The 22,966-nt window shown below is 35.8% G+C and overlaps 1 protein-coding gene across 1 annotated transcript in view; it reads left to right on the top strand.

Annotated features, from left to right (window-relative positions):
- Window positions 1–22,966, top strand: part of TAOK1 (TAO kinase 1) — a 94,449-nt gene that overhangs the window by 54,654 nt on the left and 16,829 nt on the right. The window contains exons 10-16 of the mRNA XM_008566343.1: window positions 2,238–2,405; window positions 4,729–4,932; window positions 6,928–7,062; window positions 14,293–14,529; window positions 15,468–15,596; window positions 18,432–18,635; window positions 21,096–21,335. Of these exons, the coding sequence (XP_008564565.1) occupies window positions 2,238–2,405; window positions 4,729–4,932; window positions 6,928–7,062; window positions 14,293–14,529; window positions 15,468–15,596; window positions 18,432–18,635; window positions 21,096–21,335 (1,317 nt within the window). The remainder of the gene's footprint in view (window positions 1–2,237; window positions 2,406–4,728; window positions 4,933–6,927; window positions 7,063–14,292; window positions 14,530–15,467; window positions 15,597–18,431; window positions 18,636–21,095; window positions 21,336–22,966) is intronic.

The raw sequence follows: 22,966 nt of genomic DNA, 5'->3' as shown, positions 1-22,966 counted from the left end.
TTTTTTTTTTTTTTTTTTTTTTTTTTTTTTTTTTTGTCTTTTGTCTTTTTCCGTGTCCGGCAACGGATCGCAACCCTTAGTGTTGCCCCGTACCGGACCGGAGACCGGCAACGGGATTGCAACCCTCGGCGTTGCTCCCGCGCCTCGCTCAGCCAGTGAGCGGGAGCCGGTCTGTATGTGGGATCCGAACCCTCGGGCGGGAGCGCCGCCGCGCTTCCTAAGCGGCGCACTATCCAGTGCGCCGGAAGAAATTTTTTAATTATATAAGTTCTATTCAGTTTTCGGCAGACTTGGTTGACTAATTTAAATACATAATTGGTAACTTTCTGGTCTCAAAAAATTATTTTATTTGGGGGACCATCTTATTAATAGCAATAATAGTATTGTTGAATTTGATATAGTTCTTAAAAGATGTAGATTAGGCAATAATAAGTAGGATTTTACTCTATCTCTTTGGGAACCTATTTGATTTTTCACTGCAAGATTTAAGTAGATTATTTTTACACTAATCTTTTAGTATTTCAAAGTAGTTTATTTTCACTGATACACAGCAGTTAAATTAAAGCTACAAATAAGACGAACAGTCATATGTATATTTGATAATATTATTTGCAGCCACAGTATGTAGAAGAGTAATATAAAGTTTCATTAGTGCTTGGGGAATTCCAGGCTGTAATCTCACTCACAGTGTCAGAAATGAAAACCCGAATAAATAGACACTCACAATAGCAACAAAAGCTTTAATATAGCTGGGAATTATGTTAGTAAAAAATAAGCAAGGTCTATATGTTAAAAAAAACTATCAAACTTAAATATATAAGGTTTAATTTTTTTGCATAAGAAGACTGAATTTTGTAAATAGTGGTACATACCAAGCTAGTGCAAAAGGAAGAATGTGGTTTCTTATGCTTGCCTAACAGCAAAAGAAGCCCTTCTAACTCATATAATAATAATTCATCCGACTGGGGTCAGATATTTGGTAATTAGATCCCAAGTCTGCATACAGTATTCATTTGGCTAGGTCATAATGGTCATAGTAATACTGGTCACAGTATTGTTGCAGCCCTATTTGAAATGATAGGAAGTATCTATTAAGAGCTTCTTTTGGCCTAATTACATTTTTTGTCATAGTCCATCATGAAGGAAAAGAATTAATAGAAAAACATTTTAATGTATGAAATTATTTATATCAGAATTAAAAATCAGAAATGCCTGCTAAGGGGTTGACTGGTTAGCTCAGTTGGTTAGAGCATGGTGTTTTGACACCAAGGACAAAGATTTGGATCCCTGTACTGGCCAGCTGCCAAAAACAAGCGAACAAATAAGAAGTACCTGTCCAGAATTAGGGTAATGGTTAAATAATTTTGGCACAAACATTTGATGAAATATTCTGCAGGTATTATGTTTATGAGTTTGAAATAGCATAATACTTATGACAGTGAAAGAATAAAATACTGTATATATAGTTCAAATCTGCATAAGAAGAAATAAATTTGAACTAACAGAGGTAAAAGTATAATAATTCAGGGATATCTCATGGAACTCAAAGGAGGGCATAAGATGTCTTTCTGTGATCTGTATGCTAATTATGTATCTATAAAACAATTTCTATGCATAGAAAATTTCTGAAAGAAATATATGTCAAAATGTAACAGTGATAATCCTAATGGTAGAACGGTTCTTTCTACTTTTCTGTATTTGATAAGGTTAAGCTTTATTAAATGTTAGTGATAAAAATCACAATAAAATAGTGGCTTTTAATTCACTGTTAGAGTTTTATGAAGAATATTGTTTATGCAGTGCATATAAAGGAACCCATAATATCTAATATCTAAATACATTCCTGTTGAAACCTAACGTAACTCAAGAACTGAACATGCCTTTTGCATGAAATCATCAGTTCTTAGAATATGTAAACTTTTATTGAGGACTCTGATTGGAGTTAATTCTTAGTGTTTAGACCCTTTGATTATTTCAACTCTCCATTTTCAGTTGGCCAACAAAAGTATTATGTTCAAAGTTTTTATAAAATGTACAAGAGTAGTTATGGAGGCACAGAGTATATGTACGTAAATGATAATTTTGTATACATAAGAAGTCAGAAGTGCAATAGAATTAGTTATAGATTATGTGCATTATCTATCATGGCATGGTAACTGTAGAGTCTGAGAACAGGTACATTTGCACTAATTGAAAAAAAAAGTTTCAACGTGACTTTTACCTTCTACCCTATCCAGCACATGTTTGTTCTTCGGGAGCGCCCTGAAACAGTGTTAATAGATCTCATTCAAAGGACAAAGGATGCAGTAAGAGAGCTGGACAATCTGCAGTATCGAAAGATGAAGAAACTCCTTTTCCAGGAGGCACATAACGGACCAGCAGTAGAAGCACAGGAAGAAGAAGAGGTAATACCTATAAAATGACTCAAATATTGAGTTCTCTTTATTGGTTTCTTTCCTTTTGCAACTTACCCTACCAAGAATTTTCCTTTGTTATCAGTGGTTTTCAAGTTGTGTTTTCTTAATACTGGTCCTGTAAGATCCCAGTTAGGAAAAAAAGTCTTCAATCATATTAGATTGCATACCCTAATCCCTTTATGGTGCATACTGGCATAATGAAGGCTCTGAGACGTCTTTATTAAAGAAACCTGTTTAACTTTTAAAATCTGGTCCCTCTCACATTTCTTGGCCACTGAACTCTTTATGGACTAATTGTCCATTTTTATGGAATATGCTTCTGGGAGTATAGTACTTGAAATGACAGACTCTGAAAGTTGATGGTACTCACTCAGAAGTCATTAGAAAGTTACCAGGTATTCTACTGCCACCAAGGAAACTTGATTCCTTTTAGTTCTGCATAATTTCATTCCATCTACACTATTCTAAAATATTCATTTTACAAATGAGGAGAGCAAAGTTCAGAGTGGTTAACTAACTCACTGTAGGTAGAAGCACATGGTTTCAAATTCATATTCTTCTCACTCTTAAGGCCAAGTTCTTTCTTTGTTGCCTTTTAGGGAGAATAGAATACAGATTTTCTATAGAAGTGTTACAGAACTTCCTCATTAGGAAATATACATATAAAGTGTATTATGTGTGAAGCTATCTTTTTTCCTCTAAATATTTAAGTTTTCTTCTTTGCCCCTGTCAGAAGTCCAACTCTTTGATTCTTTCCTTTGCTTTCTAGTGAGAGAGATCACTTTGCATTCTGAAACCATAAGCAGAAGTTACTTACTTTTCTTTTCAATAGCACTGACTAATGAACTATAAAATACAGGACTTTATTAAGACTTTTTACAGTTTTTGTTTTTTGGGGTTTTTTGATTGTATTTTGGTTCTTATGATATTCATTAGAAAATTGTTTTAGACTATCTTGGTGGTAGAAAGATATATGAAAAACTTTAATAAAGTTGTGAAATTAATAAAATTCTATGTTGTTAAATCTTTTTTTTTTTTTTGTCTTTTTGTCTTTTTTACTGACCGGCAACGGGATTGCAACCCTCAGTGTCACGCCCGCACCGCGCTCAGCCAGTGAGCGGGAACCGGTCTCCACATGGGATCCGAACCCTCGGCGGGAGCGCCGCCGCACTCCCAAGCGGCGCACTGTCCAGTGCGCCACCGGGCCGGCCCTATGTTGTTAAATCTTTAACAGCATCTCTTTTAGGCTAGGGATATAAGAAAAGTCCCTATTACATATACCATGTGCCTGTATTTATTAAATTCTGAATGTCTTATAGAATTCTGATCTGGTAAGATTACTATAATGTTGGTGCCCAGATACCATGGCTGCCTGGTTATTTCAGGAAGACATTCTTGTGATTGTGATTGAATATATATGTAATGTATAATTCTTAGTTTACACAAGAATACATGGGAATTAACACTAAGGTCAAGAGTTTGGTCCCAAACTGGCCAGTTACCTCAACCCCCAAATAGATAGAATTAATACTAAATTATTTGGTGGTAGAGGCTGGCCTGTTAGTTTAGTTGGTTAGAGCACGGTGTTCTAACACCAAGGTCAAGGACTCAGATCCAAATAAATAAATAAATAAATAAATATAAGTAATTTGGTGGGGAAAAGATAATCTAGAAGCTATATTTTTAGAAAGAATCTACATATTAAAGGCTTCAATAAATAATTACAACTAATTTGTGACAAAAAAATGATAAATGTGTGAGGTGATTGACATTTTAGCTATCCTGACCTGATTATTGTACAACATGTAAATGTATCATCATATCAGATTGTACTCCGTAAGTATGTACAATTACAATGTGTAAGTTAAAATTTAAAAAGAAAAAGAAAAACAACTAAAAGAGGTATTTATAGGATATTTTTTAAAGGAGAGATTTGTATTAACTATGAGAATCATTGAGAAATAGGCAGAATCTCTGTATATATCGCATGAGATGTATTGTAGAAATGGTTTTCAAAAAATGTCATACAGTTTGTAGAAAATACTACACTTTGGAAATCACCCAAATCTGATCAACTGTCATTTTTTACACAATTGGTTGGGATTTTTTATTATTTACTTGGTCATTTTTGTTTGTTTTTCTACCAGTTAACAGTTGATAAACTTCCTGGTCTTGGCAAAGAAAGGAAATTTCTCATGATAGAACTCTAATTTTCTTTCTAATGACTGTATGCTGAGAGGTATGCTAAGTATTTATAATCAAGAATTCAGAAGAAATACAGATATTTGACTCTAATGCTCTTTTCTCTTAGGAACAAGATCATGGTGTTGGCCGGACAGGAACAGTAAATAGTGTTGGAAGTAATCAGTCTATTCCTAGTATGTCCATCAGTGCCAGCAGCCAAAGCAGTAGTGTTAATAGTCTTCCAGATGCTTCAGACGACAAGAGTGAGCTAGACATGATGGAGGGAGACCACACAGTGATGTCTAACAGTTCTGTCATCCATTTAAAACCTGTGAGTATTTGGATTTCAGTGAAAAAATGTCAACTTTGTGAAATAATTTTCTTCATCTGATTAGTTTAAGAAAAGGAGGTTTTCTTTGAAGTTTGGAACATTTAAAAAAATAGCAGTAGTCTTGTTAATTCCTAATCTGTTATCTGCATTTAGAAAACCAGTTTTGATAGTACAAAAAAGAATGGGGAACAGTTTTTAAATCTTAGAAGAAAAATATACAGAAATACTATATAATTTACTATCTGAAGTTACTTATGTGGAAAATAAAATATTAAAAAATAGGAAGGATACACATGAAATTCATCATAATGATTGCCTTTGGGGAGTGAAAAAATGGTTAAGGGTGGGTGATGATCAAAAGTGACTTGCATTATCCATGTTTGTGTCTTTAAAATAAAACTGAGTGTAATTGTGGAAAAGTATATACTCTGGATTTAGGAAATGTGGGTGTTTGCTACATTATTCTTTGCACTTTTGAGTGCACAGAAATATTGGAAAGTCCGGTAACTCCTCTTAGCAATTAATGGGAATGCTTCCTTTTTAACTTCACAGCTAAAAAGTTATTGGGCATAATGGCTAAGAGGTGGAAAAAATCCAAATGTTTGTCAACAGATGAATGGATAAACAAACTGTGGTATATGTGTCCAATCGAATATTACTCAGCTATAAAAAGGATTGAACACCAAGGCCCAGGTTTCAATCCCTGTACCAGTCAGCCACAAAAAAATAAAAAATAAAAATAAATTTAAAAATAACAATAAAAAAGAATGAAGTTCTGATATATGCTGCAATATGGATGAATCTCAAAAACATGCTAAGTGACATAAGCCAGACACAAAAGGACAAATCTTCTATAATTAAACTGATGTGAAATATCTAAAGTAGGCAAATTCATAGAGACAGAAAGTAGATTAGAGGTTATCAGAGGCTGGGTAAAGGGCAAAATAGAGAGTTATTGCTAATGGATGTAGAGTTTGTTTGGGGTGATAAAAAAAGTTCTGGAAATAGTGGTGATTGTTGTACAACACTGAGGATGTATTATGCCACTTAACATGGTTAAGATGGCAAATTTTTGTTACATATATTTTATCACAAGGACACACACAGAAAAACTATTAGGAATGGTTTGGTTAACTAGTTGTGTTATTCAGGGCAAAATAATGTTTAATTTCTATATTCTTAGATGATGGAATCAATCATAAAAAAAATTACTCCCACAATTAGTGGGTTGCTATTTAACTGACTTCCTCTTCAGTTAATGAATTGAGGTATACAAGGAAAGACATCAGTTCTTACATTTTTTTTTACTGTTTTTTTTTTTTTTTTTTTTTGTCTTTTGTCTTTTTCCGTGTCCGGCAACGGATCGCAACCCTCAGTGTTGCCCCCGTACCGGACCGGGGACCGGCAACGGGATCGCAAGCCTCGGTGTTGCTCCCGCGCCTCGCTCAGCCAGTGAGTGGGAGCCGGTCTGTATGTGGGATCCGAACCCTCGGACGGGAGCGCCAGCCGCGTTTCCCAAGCGGCGCACTATCCAGTGCGCCACCGGGCCGGCCCTTTTTTTACTGTTTTTTGATTACTTATCTTAGACAGATGGCAGAAATATTAAGAAGATAGTTGAAGCTATATTGCTTCTACAACTTAAGAGTCTTTGAGTAATTGGTTTTTTTATTGCTATTTAAGATACTAGCTACATGTTTCATTATCTTTGTTTTTAAGTTATATTAAAGCTTTTCAATTTTGCATATAGTGGTAGAATATAAATATAGCCATGTATGTTTTCTTATTCTAAATCTATGTACTATTACATATACTGTGGAAATACTTTCTCCTAATTCTAATTACGTTGAAAATAAAATGTCATCATTCCCGTTTTTTGACTTTTTAAAATTTGTCTTTAAGATTTAATCAAGTTTTTGTCTTTAAACTTTAAATTCTTTGAAGGTTCAAACAAGCTATTTTTGTTCACCTTATATGATACTGTCCTTCTTTGCCTAGGAGGAGGAAAATTACAGAGAAGAAGGAGATTCTAGATCAAGAGCATCAGATCCACAATCTCCACCCCAAGTATCTCGTCACAAATCACACTATCGTAATCGAGAACATTTTGCTACAATACGGACAGCATCACTGGTATGTACTTCCCCTGAATTAGAGAGAAATATGTTTTTTCGCGTTGGACCTTGGCAGTATAGACTTAAGTATAATTGTATCTTATTTTTTGTATTTGGGTTAAGTTTCAAAACATTCATTCAATATTTAAATGCCTATTATGAGAAAGATATTATGCAAAGCACTCTGAGAAATGTTCAACTAGTAATGTCTTTAAGACATACACAAATAAGTAATACGTTAGAATATATTAAATGTTGAAGAGAGCTACAAGGTACTAAATAGGAACTCGGGTAACTTTTGATTAGGGGGCGTAAAGATAGTACTTACGAAATAAATACTTTAAGCATTCAAAATTACTAGGTTTTAGAGATAGGGAGAAAGGAAATGGTATTTCCACATGAGAAGAATTGACGATAAGGGAATATATTCTGTGAGGCTAACCAGAAAGAGGGGAATGTTTGGAAATGGCAAATAATCCAATTTGATATACTCCGTCATTCTGATTTTCCAAATAACAGTAAGTATGGATTATTCATCCATTACAAAGACGTTATACTGGGATACTTAAAACCCTGATCAGTCACATAAGTAGGACCAAAGCATGATAAAGGACACTAGGTGATAGAGAGAAACTCCATTAAAATTTCATAAGAAGGGCCGGCCCGGTGGTGCACTCGGTAGTGCAGCGCTTGGGAGTGCAGCGGCGCTCCCGCCGAGGGTTCGGATCCCATGTAGAGACCCGTCCGCTCACTGGTTGAGCACGGTGCGGGTGCTACACCGAGGGTTGCGATCCCGTTGCCAGTCACGAAAAAAGACAAAAAGGAAAAAAAAAATTTCATAAGAAAGGTAGGCTATTAGAAAATATGATGGGAAAAAAAAGACATTGGAGTTATCTGAGCTATCAACTACATAATCAGATTTTATAAATCCCATGCTGTGGCCCATGAATCTGTATGACATGTGGGGTTAGGAATGCAGTCCCCTACTGTAAGTCATGTTATTCCTACTATTCTGCAGCATGTAAATAACTCTTTGAACAGAGCAAGTGGCAAAGATTGCTTAATATTCTTATGACTAATTTGATAAATACTTAGAGAGGAGGGGCCAATGCAAGGGAAAACCTCTTTGTGACTTAGCGTGTATTAAATGTTTCCCAAGCAAGTCTTCTGTCCCATATTTTGGCTTCCTCAAATTAATTAAGAACACCTTTAAGTTATGGATTTAGTGAATCAAAAACCTGGAAGAGATTTGTAGCCTTAAACCCAGTAATTCCATTTATTTGAGATAAAATATTCAGAGTATATAGTTTTTTTACAAATAAGCGTAACTATATCATTCATTATAAGTATTATGTACCATAACTCAGTCTACCTTCTGCGTTGGATATTTGTCATACAATAATGTGCACAGATCTTAGATATTCATTTTGAAGAATTTTTACAGTTTGTACACACCTATAATCCCAGAAAGTTCTCTTTAACTCCTTTTTAGTTAATTCCTCACTCCCAAGACCATCACTTTCTGTTTCTTCACCATTGTTAGTTTGAATGTTCTTGGATTTCATTTAAGTGGAATCACACAGAATGTACTGTTTTTTTTGGTCTGGTTTATTTTGCTCAGATTAATGTTTTATTTTTTTAAATAAACTTTATTGTATATTTGAGGTTTACAACATGATATTATAGGATGCAAATAGCAAAATGGTTACTGTAGTGAAGCAGATTAATGTTACCATCTCACATAGATACTTTTCTGTGACAAGAGGATCTAAACTCTAGTTAGAATTTTCTTATTTTAGAAGAAATTTACAAAAAGACAAAAATCTAACACAATACAGTTTTATTAACTTTAGTCATGTTGTGTGTTAAATCTCTACCATGCTTTTTTTTTGGCGGGGGGACAGCTTTTATGGGGATCAAAATTCATTTAATCTCTAAATTTAGTCATCCTACATACCTGTTTTGTATCCTTTGACTATGGAGAGCTACATTTCCTCTTCCCACCCTCCACCTGTGGTAGCTATTGTTTCATTCTCTCTGTGTATTTAAGCTCCTTCTTTTATTATTACTTTTTTTTATATTCCACATAAAAGTGAGACTATGCAATTTTTTCTTTCTGTTTCTGGCTTATTTCACTTAGCATAATGTCCTCCAGGCACATCTATGTTGTGGCAAACAGCAGGGTCTTTTTCTTTTTTAAGGCTGAATAATATTCCATTGTATATATGAGTATATGCCATATTTTGTTTATCCATTTGTTTATGGACATTTAGGTTATTTCTATATCTTGGCTATTGTGAATAATGCAGTGAACATGGGAGTACAGATATCTTTGTGAGGTAGTGATTTCATCTCCTTTGGGTATATGCCCAGAGGAGGGATTGCTGGGTTGTATGGTAGTTCTATTTTTAATTTAGGAACCTCCATACATAGCCTCCTTAGTGGCTATACCAATCTATATTCCCACCAGCAGTGTACTAGAGTTCCCTTTTCTCCAAACTGTTGCCAACATCTGTTATCTCTTGTCTTTGATAATAACCATCCTTAACAGGTATGAGGTGACATCGCATATTGGTTTTAATTTGCATTTTCATGTGGAATACTGATGTTGAGCACCTTTTCATATTCAGATTAATGTTTTTGACATTTATACTTTTTGTTGTGTTTATCAAAGTTCATTCTTTTTTATTGCTGTAAATAGTTTTCCATAGTGTGAATATAATACAGTTTGTTTATCCATTCTTCTATTGATACACATTTGATTTGTTTCACATTTTGGGCTGTTATGCAAAACGTTGCTATAAACATTTGTGGCAAAGTCTTTATGTAAACATGATGTTTTTCTTTCTTTTTTTTTTTTTTAAAAAAAATGACCGGTAAGGGGATCTTAACCCTTGACTTGGTGTTGTCAGCACCACGCTCAGCCAGTGAGCAAACCGGCCATCCCCATATAGGATCCGAACTTGGGGCCTTGGTGTTATCAGCACCGCACTCTCCCGAGTGAGCCACGGGCCGGCCCATGTTTTAATTTCTTATGGGTAAATACCTAAAGGTAGAATTGAGGGATTGTAGGGTTTAACTTTATAAGAAACTGTCAAAAAAAAAAGAAAAGAAAAGAAACTGTCAGTTTTCCAAAGTGGTTGTACTATTTCACACACCCATTAGCAGTATAGAGTTCCAGTTGGTCCACTTCCTTTTCGACATTTGCTGTTGTCAGTCTTTTTTATTTTAGTCATTCTGGTAGGTGTGAAATAGAATGTCATTGTGGTTTTAATTTGCATTTCCCAGTAACTAAAAATGTCACCATTATTACCTTTTCATGTGCTTATTGTTTGTTCATATATCTTCTTTAGTGAAGTGTCTTTTGAAGTCTTTTGCCTGATTTTTTATTCGGTTTTTCATCTTTTTAATATTGATTGTAGGATTTTTTAAAATGTAGTCTGGATACAGGGACCACATCTCATATATCTTGCAAATATTTTTTCTCAATCTGTGATTTGCTTATTCCTACTCTTACTATTATCTTGATGAAAAATTAAAATTTTAAAATTTTAAAATCCAATTCAAACAGCACAATTTAAAAATTGACAAAGGACTTAGATATTTCTCAAAAAATGTTATACAGATGGTCAACAAGCACATGAAAAGATGATCCACATCATTAATTGTTAGGGAAATGCAAATCAAAACTACATTGAGATACCACCCCATACCTATTAGGATGGCTGCTATCAAAAAAACAGAAAATAAGTTTTGGAGAGGATGTGGAGAAATTAGAACCCTTGTGCACTGTTGTTGGGAATGAAAAATGGTACAGCTGCTGTGGAAGACAGTACAGCAGTTCCTCAAAAAATTGAAAACAGAATTACCATATGATCCAGCAATTCCACTTCAGGATATATACCCAAAAGAATTGATAGGGTCTCAAAAAGATATTTATACACCCATGTTAAAAGCAGCATTATTTACAGTAGTTAAAATGTGGCCATTGATGGGTGAATAGATAAGGAAGATGTGGTATGTAATACAATGGAATATTATTCAGCCTATAAAAGGAATGAAATTCTAACATATGCGCTATAACATGGATGAACGTTGAAGACATTGTGCTAAGTGAAATAAGCCAGTCGCAAAAAGAAATACTGTTTGATTCTACTTGTATTAGGTACTTAGACTAGTCAGAGTCACAGCAACAGAAAGTGGAATGATGGTTGCCAGATGATGGGGGGATTGGGGAATAGTGGGTTATTGTTAATGCGTATAGAGTCTCAGTTTTGCAAGATGAGAAGAATTCTGGAGATGGATGGTGGTAATGATTGTACAACAATATGGAATGTAATTAATACCATTGAACAATACACATAAAAATGTTAAGATGGTAAATTTTATGGTATTCTACCACACACAAAAAAATCAGAAAAAGAATCCAGTTTAAGCAACCCAAAAATGGGCAAAGGAGTTGAATAGACATTTCTTCAAAGAAGGTATTTTAGTCTGTTTCTGTTGCTTATAAGAGAATACCTTAAACTGAGTAATTTATAAAGAAATTTATTTCTTACAGTTTTGGAGGCTGAGCAGTTCAGAGTCCAGGGAACATATCTGGTGAGGGCCTTTTTCCTGGTGGTGACTTTCCACAGCAGCTCAGGGTCCTGTGGCAACCAGGTTGTCACATGGTAAGAATGGGCTGAGCAAGAGAGCTAACCTTTTCACTTGCTCTTCTTTTAAAGCCAACAGAACCATGCCTATTACTCCATGAATGGATCAATTCATTCATGAGGGTACAGTCCTCACAATCTACCTCCTAAAGGCCCCACCTTTCAATTACCCTAATCGGATTTCTCACCCTCTTAACACTGTTACAATGGAGTTTGCTTCCAGTACATGAACTTTTGAGGGACACATTTAACCCACAGCAGAAGATATACAAATGGACAACAAGCACATGAAAAGATGCTTAACATTTTTAGTTGTTAGGGAAATACAAATCAAAAGCACAATGAGGCACCACTTTACACCCACAAAGATGGATGTAATAAAAACAAAAACAGAAAATAACAAGTGTTATAGAGCATTTGGAGAAATTGTAACTCTTTTACATTGCTGGTAGAATGTAAAATGCTTCAGCCACTGTGGAAAACAGTTGGTTATTCCTGAAAAGTTAAACAGAATTACCATATGACCCAGCAATTTTTTTTTCTCCTTTTTTTGTCTTTTTTCGTGACCGGCAACGGATCTCAACCCTCAGTGTCGCGCCCATACCGGACCGGGACCGGCAATGGGATCGCAACCCTCGGTGTTGCTCCTGCACCTCGCTCAGCCAGTGAGCGGCCGGTCTGTATGTGGGATCCGAACCCTCGGCAGGAGCGCCGCCGTGCTCCCAAGTGGCGCACTGTAGCAGTGCACCACCGGGCTCAGTGTCACGCCTGTACCGGACCGGGACCGGCAACGGGATCGCAACCCTCAGTGTTGCACCCGCACCTCGCTCAGCCAGTGAGCGGCCGGTCTGTATGTGGGATCCGAACCCTCGGCAGGAGCGCCGCCGTGCTCCCAAGTGGCGCACTGTAGCAGTGCACCACCGGGCCAGCCCCTGACCCAGCAATTTTACTCCTAGATATATATATATATACACATCCAAAGTATTGGTGAGGATGCAGAGAAAAGGTAACTTATGCATCGTTGGTGGAAATGTAAATTAATACAGCCATATGGAAAACAGTATGGAGGCACCTCAAAAAACTAAAAATAGAGCTACCATATGATTCAGTAATCCTGGGTATATATCCAAAGGAGCTGAAGTCACTATGTCATAGGGATATCTGCACTCCCATGTTCATTGTAGCATTATTTACAATAGCCAAGATATTGAATCAACCTAAATGCCCATCGGTAGATGAGTAGAAAAAGAAACTGTGTTATATATACACAATGAAATACTATTCGGCTTTAAAAAAGGGAGAAATCCTGTTATTTGTGACAACATGGATGAATCTGGAGGACATTATGCTAAATGAAATAAGCCAGGCACAGAAAGACGAACACCATATCTCACTTACATGTGTAATTTAAGGAAGTTGAATTCATGGAAGTAGAGAGTAGAATGATGGTTAACAGAGGCTGGGAGTGTGGACAGAATGGGGAGTTGTTGATCAAAGTATACAAAGTTTCACATAGACAGGTTTTGAGATCTACTGGACAGCAGGGTGACTAGTCAATAATAATGTATTATTGACAATAATAATTAATGCCACAATAACTAAGAAGGTGAATTTCAAATATTTCACCATAAAAGATGATAGGTAAACAAAGTGATGGGCATGTTAATTAGCTTGATTTAATCATTCACATTTTATACATATATCATAACATCTCATTGTGCTCCATAAATGTATGCAATTATGATTTGTCAATCAAAACTAATAGTAATAATTTAAAAATTGAAAACGAGTACTCAGCAAGTGCATGTACACAAATTTATAGCAGCAATATAGCCATAAGGTGGAAGCAACACAAATGTCCATCACTGGATGGATGGATAAACAAATTATGGTATATACATACATTGGAATACTATTTAGCTATAAAAAGGAATGAAATACTGATACATGCTACAACATAGATGAACCTCAAAAACATGCGAAGTGGAAGAAACCAGACACAGAAGGCAACAAATTATATAACACTATTTATGAAATATCCAGAATATATAAATCCATAGAGACAGAAAGCAGATTGGTAGTAACAGAAGAGGAGAATGGGGAGCAACTGCTTAACAAGTATGAGTGATATAGTGGGGTCAAGGTTTTTTGTTTATTATTTTTATACAGAGGACTGCTTATTTCAGCAGGATTTATTGAAATCACTTTCCTTACCTCTGAATTAATGTGACTTTGGTAAAAAAATCAATAGAACATGTGTGGATCTGTTTCTAGTTTTCACTTTGTTCCCTTGATCTATTTATCTTGTCTTTCTTTAAACCAGTACCACACTGTCTTGGTTACTGTAGTGCACGTCCTTCAATCTTTTTTTCCTTAAGATCGTTTTGGCTGTTATAAATCCTTTACATTCCTCTATAAATTTGAGAACCAGCTTGTTTGTTTCTTTACAAGACTTGCTGGAAATTTAATTGGAAACTGCTAACACTGGGATCTCTTACATTAATTATCTTAGTTAATAGAATGGTCTGAAATGCTTTTGAAAGAAAAATGTTTTTTTTATTTTCTTCTTTTCTCCCCATTGTTTATATGTCTAGGTAACAAGGCAAATGCAAGAACATGAGCAGGATTCTGAGCTTAGAGAACAGATGTCTGGCTATAAGAGAATGAGGCGGCAACATCAAAAGCAACTGATGACTCTGGAAAATAAGCTAAAGGCTGAGATGGATGAACACCGCCTCAGATTAGACAAAGACCTTGAAACGCAACGAAACAATTTTGCTGCAGAAATGGAGAAACTTATCAAGAAACATCAGGCTGCTATGGAAAAAGAGGTGGCTGGTTCATCATTATTAATTTGCTTATTTTAGCTTGTGACTATCTCAGAATTAACCAACATGACATTTTGACGTTAGAGTATCTGTTCCCAGGAACCAAGTAAATTGATTTGGGAAAGGGAGAAGCATTTATATAACTTGTATAAAGCTTTCTATAACTTGATGACAGATCAATCACAAAAAAAGATGGCTCCTGTGTGGTTTTTCTCTTGCGCACACACACACACACACAATTAATGTCATTTAAAACAAACAAATCTTAAGGCTAATTATTCATTGGAGTAGTCCATCTTGTAGTCTTTGTGATAACCAAGAAATTTTGAGAATGAACAATTGATGTATTTTAATGTCAAGTTAGTAGGTCTGGGAAGTAAAAGGCATGGGATCATTTCCTGATACTTGATAGTTTTATAGCACCACAGTGGGTAATTTATTCAACTCTTCTAGGCTTTTGGTACCCTGATTATCTGAGGAGTTTGATAAATCTATCCATAGGTGATTTAGGTCTCAGAAAGTCATTCATGATTCTCTTCTCTGTGTATTTTTTGGAAGCCTGCCTTAAACTTATAGCAGCATTTTTATATCAAAGACACAGAGAGTGTTGGAGATCATAAATTATGAGAGATTTATTTTGTTTTATTAGGGAGTAGGTGGGAGGGTACACTCTATTAAGTGAGAAAAAAGGTGAAAACATTTTGACTTTGTAAGACATCATCATTTTAAAGATGTGTTCCATCTTACAGGCTCTTTGAAGTTCAAATGATAAGGATGCTGAATAATACTTGTTAATAATTTCGTTAGGTATTTTAGTTTGGTAATGCTTCTACTGATCTTTTGTTCTTCAAAAAAGAGAGTAAACTTAGTGGTATATATTAAACTGATGCTTTGAATCTATCTGCTTAACTAATATGATTTACTTTTTAAATTTCATGTAGGCTAAAGTGATGGCCAATGAAGAGAAAAAATTTCAGCAACATATTCAGGCCCAACAGAAGAAAGAACTGAATAGCTTTCTGGAGTCTCAGAAAAGGGAATATAAACTTCGAAAAGAGCAACTTAAGGAGGTACTTATTTCATAAAAATTTTCAAGCCATTTATCTTCTTATTAATTATATCCTGTGGTAATCAACTCATAGAACCATTAGAATAAAATTTTCTTTTCTTGTTTGTGGCCACTAAATATATATCAGTTTTTTGTTTTGTTTTGTTTTTTTGGTTTTTTTTTGTCCTTTTTGAGACCGGCCGCACCACGCTCAGCCAGAGAGTGCTGTGAGCACACCGGTCATCCCTATATAGGATCCGAACCCGCGGTGGGAGCACTGCTACGCTCCCAGCGCCGCACTCTCCCGAGTGCGCCACGGGCTTGGCCCTATATATCAGTTTAAATGAAGACATTGATTATAATTAGTTACTCTTAACTGAGTTCCCTAGTTGAATAGGATCTGAAAAGAATTATTTTCTGAAAATATAAATTATTTATAATAGCTTTTCTATGTACTTAAGTAACTGACTCATTAGAAATAAAAATTAAAATAATTGAGCTGTGAAAAAAGCTACACATTTCTTACTTTAAAAATAAACCATGGGCCGGCCCGGTGGCGTACTGCTACAGTGCGCCGCTTGGGAGTGCGGTGGCGCTCCCGCCGAGGGTTCAGATCCCACATACAGACCGGTTCTCGCTCACTGGCTGAGCGAGGTGCGGGTGCGACATGGAGGGTTGTGATCCCGTTGCCGGTCCCGGTCCGGTACGGGCGCGACACTGAGGGTTGCAATCCGTTGCCGGACACGAAAAAAGACAAAAAAAAATAAATAAACCATACCTTCTTACTTTTTGATTACAGTAATTTGTTCTTACGCTAATTTTAATATAGAGTAAGGATAGAAGCATATTTGCTTATCACGTTTTCATTAATAGAGGAGAGAACATGCTGATTATTTCTTTATGGCTACGTGGTTTCATAATTATTTGCCCTTTATATGCTGCTCTTTGAACTTTTAAAAACAGATTTACTCTTAACTTTGAAGAAAGCCTTAAGGCAGTTTCTGAAAGGGAATAATTATTCTGCATAGTAGCCAGGACACTATTCAGAAAAATGATATGTCTTTTCATTTATCTCCCCTCCTACAGACTGAAATTTCTAGTCCATTTGATTAATTAGCATGCTGTGATAAATCGATATTGATAAAATAAATGTAATTTTTTGATATTAATTACAAATTGTGTGTGTGTAGGAATTTGCCTTATAATCAGATATATAAGTCTTGTATACATATTGGTGGCACAAAGACTTGCTATATATCCTGCCAAGTAAGCTTCATTGGCAAAATTTTTCCAACTCTAAGGGGTGTAACCTGCAATATATTCCCATGACTATAATATAAAAGACAAACTTTGTATAGGAACCCTGAGTTTGAAAAGAATGTAAATAGGGTTCCCAGCTATAAATATACAAAATGCGGTTGTACAGCTCTGTTTCACAGCAAAATGAGATTTTAGTTTTATGGGTTAGTTGGTCTAAATAGTCCTTTAGGCATATAAGTTGTAGTTAAAATAATAAATTCATTTTCTTTTAGAAACCAGATATTTTGTGGGTGTTTATGTTTATTTAGAATAATGATTCTTAGTATAGTGGAGGGACATACTAGAGTCTTGGTGAGAAGTTCCTTGGCAGAATATTTTGAAAAATATATCCAGGCAATTCTCTATGCATGTGCCCATGTTATTTTTGTCTCTTCCCATATGTACATATACACTCTTAAGTTGAGAACTACAAATTTATATGCTTTTTATTCTGTGTGTTTGAAAATCATATAAACTGAAGTTGTAAAGAATTGGTCTCTTGGGAAAGACCATAAGGTTTAGTAGTCTCTGAAAAACCATCTTATGCCAAGGAAAAATGGCTGATTTATATTCTGTATGATATTGATGCTTTTTAGATTGAAAATATACTAATATTGGGCCAGCCCGGTGGCGCACTCGGTAGAGTGCGGCGCTTGGGAGGGCGGCGGCGCTCCTGTGGAGGGTTTGGATCCCATATGGAGACCGGTCCGCTCACTGGTTGAGCGCGGTGCGGGCGCGACACCAAGGGTTGCGATCCCGTTGCCGGTCGCGGTACGGGCACGACACCGAGGGTTGCGATCCCGTTACCGGTCACGAAAAAAGACAAAAAGGAAAAAATATATATATATACTAATATTAATTAGCATCCTAGGGTTTGCCTCATTAAGTATATTGTCTATTTTTTCATCTTGCCCAATATAAATACATTTTCATTAAGGTAGTTAGTGAGATGGTACTTAAAATAATATGTGAAATCATTGGTTTTGATTTGTTAATTGGTTATTAATGCTGAAAATTAAGTACCGTTCATAAAAGAGGTCTTTATTCTCCTGTGGCTTTGTTGATTTTCCCTTTAATTTCCAGGTCTTTTATATTGAGTCCATCCATAATTTTGCCAAAAACTTTGTATCAAGAATGTTAAAAATGAAGAGATGAGATGTTGTTTAACTATATTTTAGCCCTAATTTTAAGTCACATGTGATTTTTACATGAAAGCAATGCCTTCTGTCTTTTCTTGGGAAAGTTTTAAGGAAGAATGTGTTTTATTTTATTAAGCAATCATTGTGTGATTTGAAGCTAGGAACCATCAGAAATCTAGCTGTGCAAAGCAAAAATGTATGCATAGTTTCTGGTATACATATCTCTTTTTTTCTGTACTATTTCATGCGTAGCTCAAGAAAGGAGAAAATACCACCTGTTTTGTCAAGGTCATTGCCCTGTCTGAGCATTAGAGAAGAAACACAATTAAGGACTTTTATTTAAATTTATCAGACACCAAATAATAACATACATGTAGTTAACTTTTATATATTTTGAACTGAGTTTTTTATGTTGCCAGGAGCTGAATGAAAACCAGAGCACCCCCAAAAAAGAAAAACAAGAGTGGCTTTCAAAGCAGAAGGAGAATATACAGCATTTCCAAGCAGAAGAAGAAGCTAACCTTCTTCGACGTCAGAGACAGTACCTAGAGCTGGAATGCCGTCGCTTCAAGAGAAGAATGTTACTTGGGCGTCATAACTTGGAACAGGACCTTGTCAGGGAGGTGCGCTTGAATAACGTAAAAATTAAAATCCTTTATCAATAGAATCTTTTCTGAAAAAAATGTGCCACTCACAGTCCAGTCCCAAGGCGTTTGTACTTTCCTCTGCCTGAATCAGTTCTCTAGCTATTTACATGACATGCTTTCTCCCTTCTTTATGTCTCTACTCGAATGTAACCTCAGAAGTGCCTTCCCTCTTCCCTCACCATCAAATCCTTTTTCCTTCTTTAAATGTTCTACTTTGCTCTTCGCTCTCTTACACACACATACACACACGCACGCGCACACACTTTTTTTTTGGGGGGGGGGGTCCTATTTCCCCCACTGGAATGTTGTATGAAATCACAGACTTTGTTTGGTTCTTTATATCCCCAGTATCTGACCTATAATAGACATTCAATAAATATTAAATAATCCATGAATGAAAGAAATGTTAACTTTAAATATGAAGAAATTAATTGGGTAATTTTTGCCTCTCTGATCTGAAATGGGTGCCATGAGGTGTGTGTTGTCATTTAATGTATTTTTATAATCATGTAATTATTGACTGGGCAAATATTGTAGAAACTCTTATTCCAGTGAAAGTAATTGGTGTCATTATCAGGATACCTGTGAGCACAGATAAATTTATTTCCGAGAGTGGATTAAAATACACTTCAAATATAGCATAATTGTACAGATTCACTAATAATTAAAGGAATTCAAATAAAAACAGTTGCAATCATTTAGATAAGAAAAATTTTAAAGATTAATAACATCTAGTCCTAGTAGTGGCATGGGTTAATAGACAGTGTTGGCAGGAGTATAAATTGATACTGCCCTTTTGGAGCATAACGTAGCAGTAGCTTTTAAAGTTTAATATGCATATATGCTTTTACCCATCAAATCCACTTCTAAAACTATCCTACTGCAATAATAACACGATTATGTGATGCAACATGCATAGATATTTATTGAAACTTTATAGGAAAAAAATGGAGTGCTGGCTGGTTAGCTCAGTTGGTTAGAGCGCAACCTTGTAATACCAAGGTTATGGGTTCAGATCCCTGAACTGGCCAACCACCAGATAGATAGATAGATAGATAGATAGATAGATAGATAGATAGGTAGGTAGGTAGGTAGGTAGGTAGGTAGGTAGGTAGGTAGGTAGGTAGGTAGGTAGGTAGGTAGGTAGGTAGGTAGGTAGGTAGGTAGGTAGGTAGGTAGGTAGGTAGGTAGGTAGGTAGGTAGGTAGGTAGGTAGGTAGGTAGGTAGGTAGGTAGGTAGGTAGGTAGGTAGGTAGGTAGGTAGGTAGGTAGGTAGGTAGGTAGGTAGGTAGGTAGGTAGGTAGGTAGGTAGGTAGGTAGGTAGGTAGGTAGGTAGGTAGGTAGGTAGGTAGGTAGGTAGGTAGGTAGGTAGGTAGGTAGGTAGGTAGGTAGGTAGGTAGGTAGGTAGGTAGGTAGGTAGGTAGGTAGGTAGGTAGGTAGATAAGATAAGATAGATAGGAAACAGCTTAAATGTCCAAACACAGAGAAATAATTGAAAAAATTATGGTATCACAAAGCAGCAGCTTATGATGAAACTTAAAATAATCTTGATGTACTGATTTCATCTTGATATATGTGCATTACATTTTAAGTGAAGAAAGCAATTTACAAGCCTATAATGTATATTGTTAAAATTTTAAAACTGTATGTTTTTGTGTAATAGATGTGTCACAATAAATATGGGGAAGGTTGAGGAACATGCACCAAAGTGTTGGCCTCCAGGGAGATGTTTTGCAGAGGAGAAGGGGGCGAATTGGACTTTTACAATATATGTGTATGTGTGTGCTTGTTTTTAATCTGAAAAACAGAATTTTTAAAAAAGAATAATATTTATTGAGCACCACGTGCTAGGTATTCTGAGAATTTTCCATTTATGAACTCATTTCATCCTCATATTAAATCTGTGAAATAGCTGTATTGTCTGCATTTGAGACATGATGTAACTGAAGCACAGAGTTTAAATAACCCAAGGACTCACTGCTTATAAGTAGCAGAGCTGGAATTTACATTGCAGGCAGTCTAGCTATAGAGTCCATGTTTTTAAGTACACTAAACAGGATAGACTGCATGTAATAGAACTGAATAGTATACTCTGAAGAACTTCAAAGGAGGACTTAGGATCCCTCTTCAAATATAAAATTAGGAAGCAAATAAAGAACAGAAGGAAATTAACCCTCTTGAGATAGATTTGATAATGTCTTAATCTTGTGGCAATAAAATAGTGTGAATAAATAGTAAATGAATATGATAAGGAAATTTTGCTAATTGTCCATTTATAAAAATTAAAGTCATAGCCCTTTAATATTTTCTATGCAGCCATTATTGAATTAGCAGATTAATTACATCTGTTTCCTGGTTATTTCATTTCTTAGGATTTTATTTTTCTGGCATTGTACAGCAGTAAATTATACCTTTATCTTTTGTGTTATGGGATTAGGAGTTAAATAAAAGGCAGACTCAGAAGGACTTAGAGCATGCTATGCTACTGCGACAGCATGAATCCATGCAAGAACTGGAGTTCCGCCACCTCAACACAATTCAGAAGATGCGCTGTGAATTGATCAGATTGCAGCATCAAACTGAGCTCACCAACCAGCTGGAATATAATAAACGAAGAGAAAGAGAACTAAGGCGAAAGCATGTCATGGAAGTTCGACAACAGCCTAAGAGTTTGAAGGTAACTTTATCCTTAAGCTTCTTGACAAAGGGGAAAAGAGATAAAAGGCATCCTTGTGAGGAGAAAAAGACAGTTGTCTAGTCATAAAGAAATTGAGTATACTTTTTTTCTTTTTTTTTTTTTAGTATCTTTGGTAGGTTTTAATGTGGAGGCCCTATTGCTGCAGACCTTTGCTTATGTATTTCTCATCAAGAGTACAAAACTATGGCCAAAACTTTTAACTGTGGGAAGTGCCAGTAAATATGAATCAAGATTCTTATTTTAAATGAACCCAAATATCCAATGTTGGTATTATATTCTACACGTCAGCATGCTAACCTATTGGTTTCTGTATATTGTTCCAAGTAATACAGTTTTCTAATCTTAAAATGTGCTCTAAATGTGACTTGTACAAAATTTTAAAATATGAATGTGCATTATAGAGTAAAAGATTTCTCTCTCTCTCCCCTTGTTCCTTCAGCCACCTAGTCCATCCCTCTCCATCAAAGTCGTAATAAACAATTCCAAGATATTTTCAAATTTTATAACTTGTAATAAATATTTGAAGGAGTACAATCAAATGAATCTTCTTTTTTTTTTTCTTTTTGTCCTTTTTGAGACCGGCCGCACCGCACTCAGCCAGTGAGCGCACCGGCGGCCATCCCTATATAGGATCCAAACCCACGGCGGGAGTGCTGGTACGCTCCCAGCGCCGCACTCTCCCAAGTGCGCCACAGGCTCGGCCCTCAAATGAATCTTAAAAAACAAAAACTACCCACTATGTCAGCTGTCATCTCAGTGGTAGCACCTTAACTGATCTGTACATGTCTGCACATTTTAATTTACCTAAGTAATAGTTACTTCTTCCAGTCACCTCCAAGACTCTATATAGGGTAAGGGGAGACTTCAGTTTGAACACGTAGATATATTGACTAGGACAAGTGGGGTAGGGGTACTTTTTCTGTGGAATAGGTTGGGTCAAAACCTCCTGCCTACGCTTGTTTCTTCAGCTCCCTTCCAGATGTTTTGTCAGTGTTAAATGAGTAGAAATACCTGTAACTTTATGTTCATCTTGCTTTCTCTTAAGTCAAACATTGAGGGATATAGTTTATTCTTGGTATAAGCATTAATCGTACTCTTACGAAGAAAAAATTTTCAAGTTCTTTTTTTCTCATTAGACAGTGATATGGAATGATTACTATTTTCTTGTCACAACTTTTTTTTTTTTGGCAGCTGGCTTGTGTGAAGATCCAAACACTTGACTTTGGGTGTTACAAAGCTGTGTTCTAACCAACTGAGCTAACTAGCCAGCCCCTAAAAATAAAAACTTTAAAAAATGGAAGTTTTTACACAAAGGCAGAAAAGAATGTTTAAATTTCATTGTTTCATTTCTGTCTAGAAGCACTGGGAAGAACTTTGTTAACTAAGAACAGTATTTAAGAGTAGTGCTACTGAACCTAGCTAAACCAAGAGTTTCTCTTTTTTTAGCTAGACATTCTTTTTTCTTTTTTTGGTGGCTGGCTGGTAGGGGCATCTGACCCGTGACCTTGGTGCTACAAAAATGCACTCTGACCAACTGAGCCAACCGCCCAGCCACTACACATTTCTTTTTTTTTTTTCTTTTTTTTTTTTTTTGTCTTTTGTCTTTTTCC

This window comes from Galeopterus variegatus, unplaced genomic scaffold (assembly GCF_000696425.1).
Source record: "Galeopterus variegatus unplaced genomic scaffold, G_variegatus-3.0.2 Scaffold236, whole genome shotgun sequence".
Lineage (NCBI taxonomy): Eukaryota > Metazoa > Chordata > Mammalia > Dermoptera > Cynocephalidae > Galeopterus > Galeopterus variegatus.
This window is presented reverse-complemented; position numbering and strand designations above follow the sequence as displayed.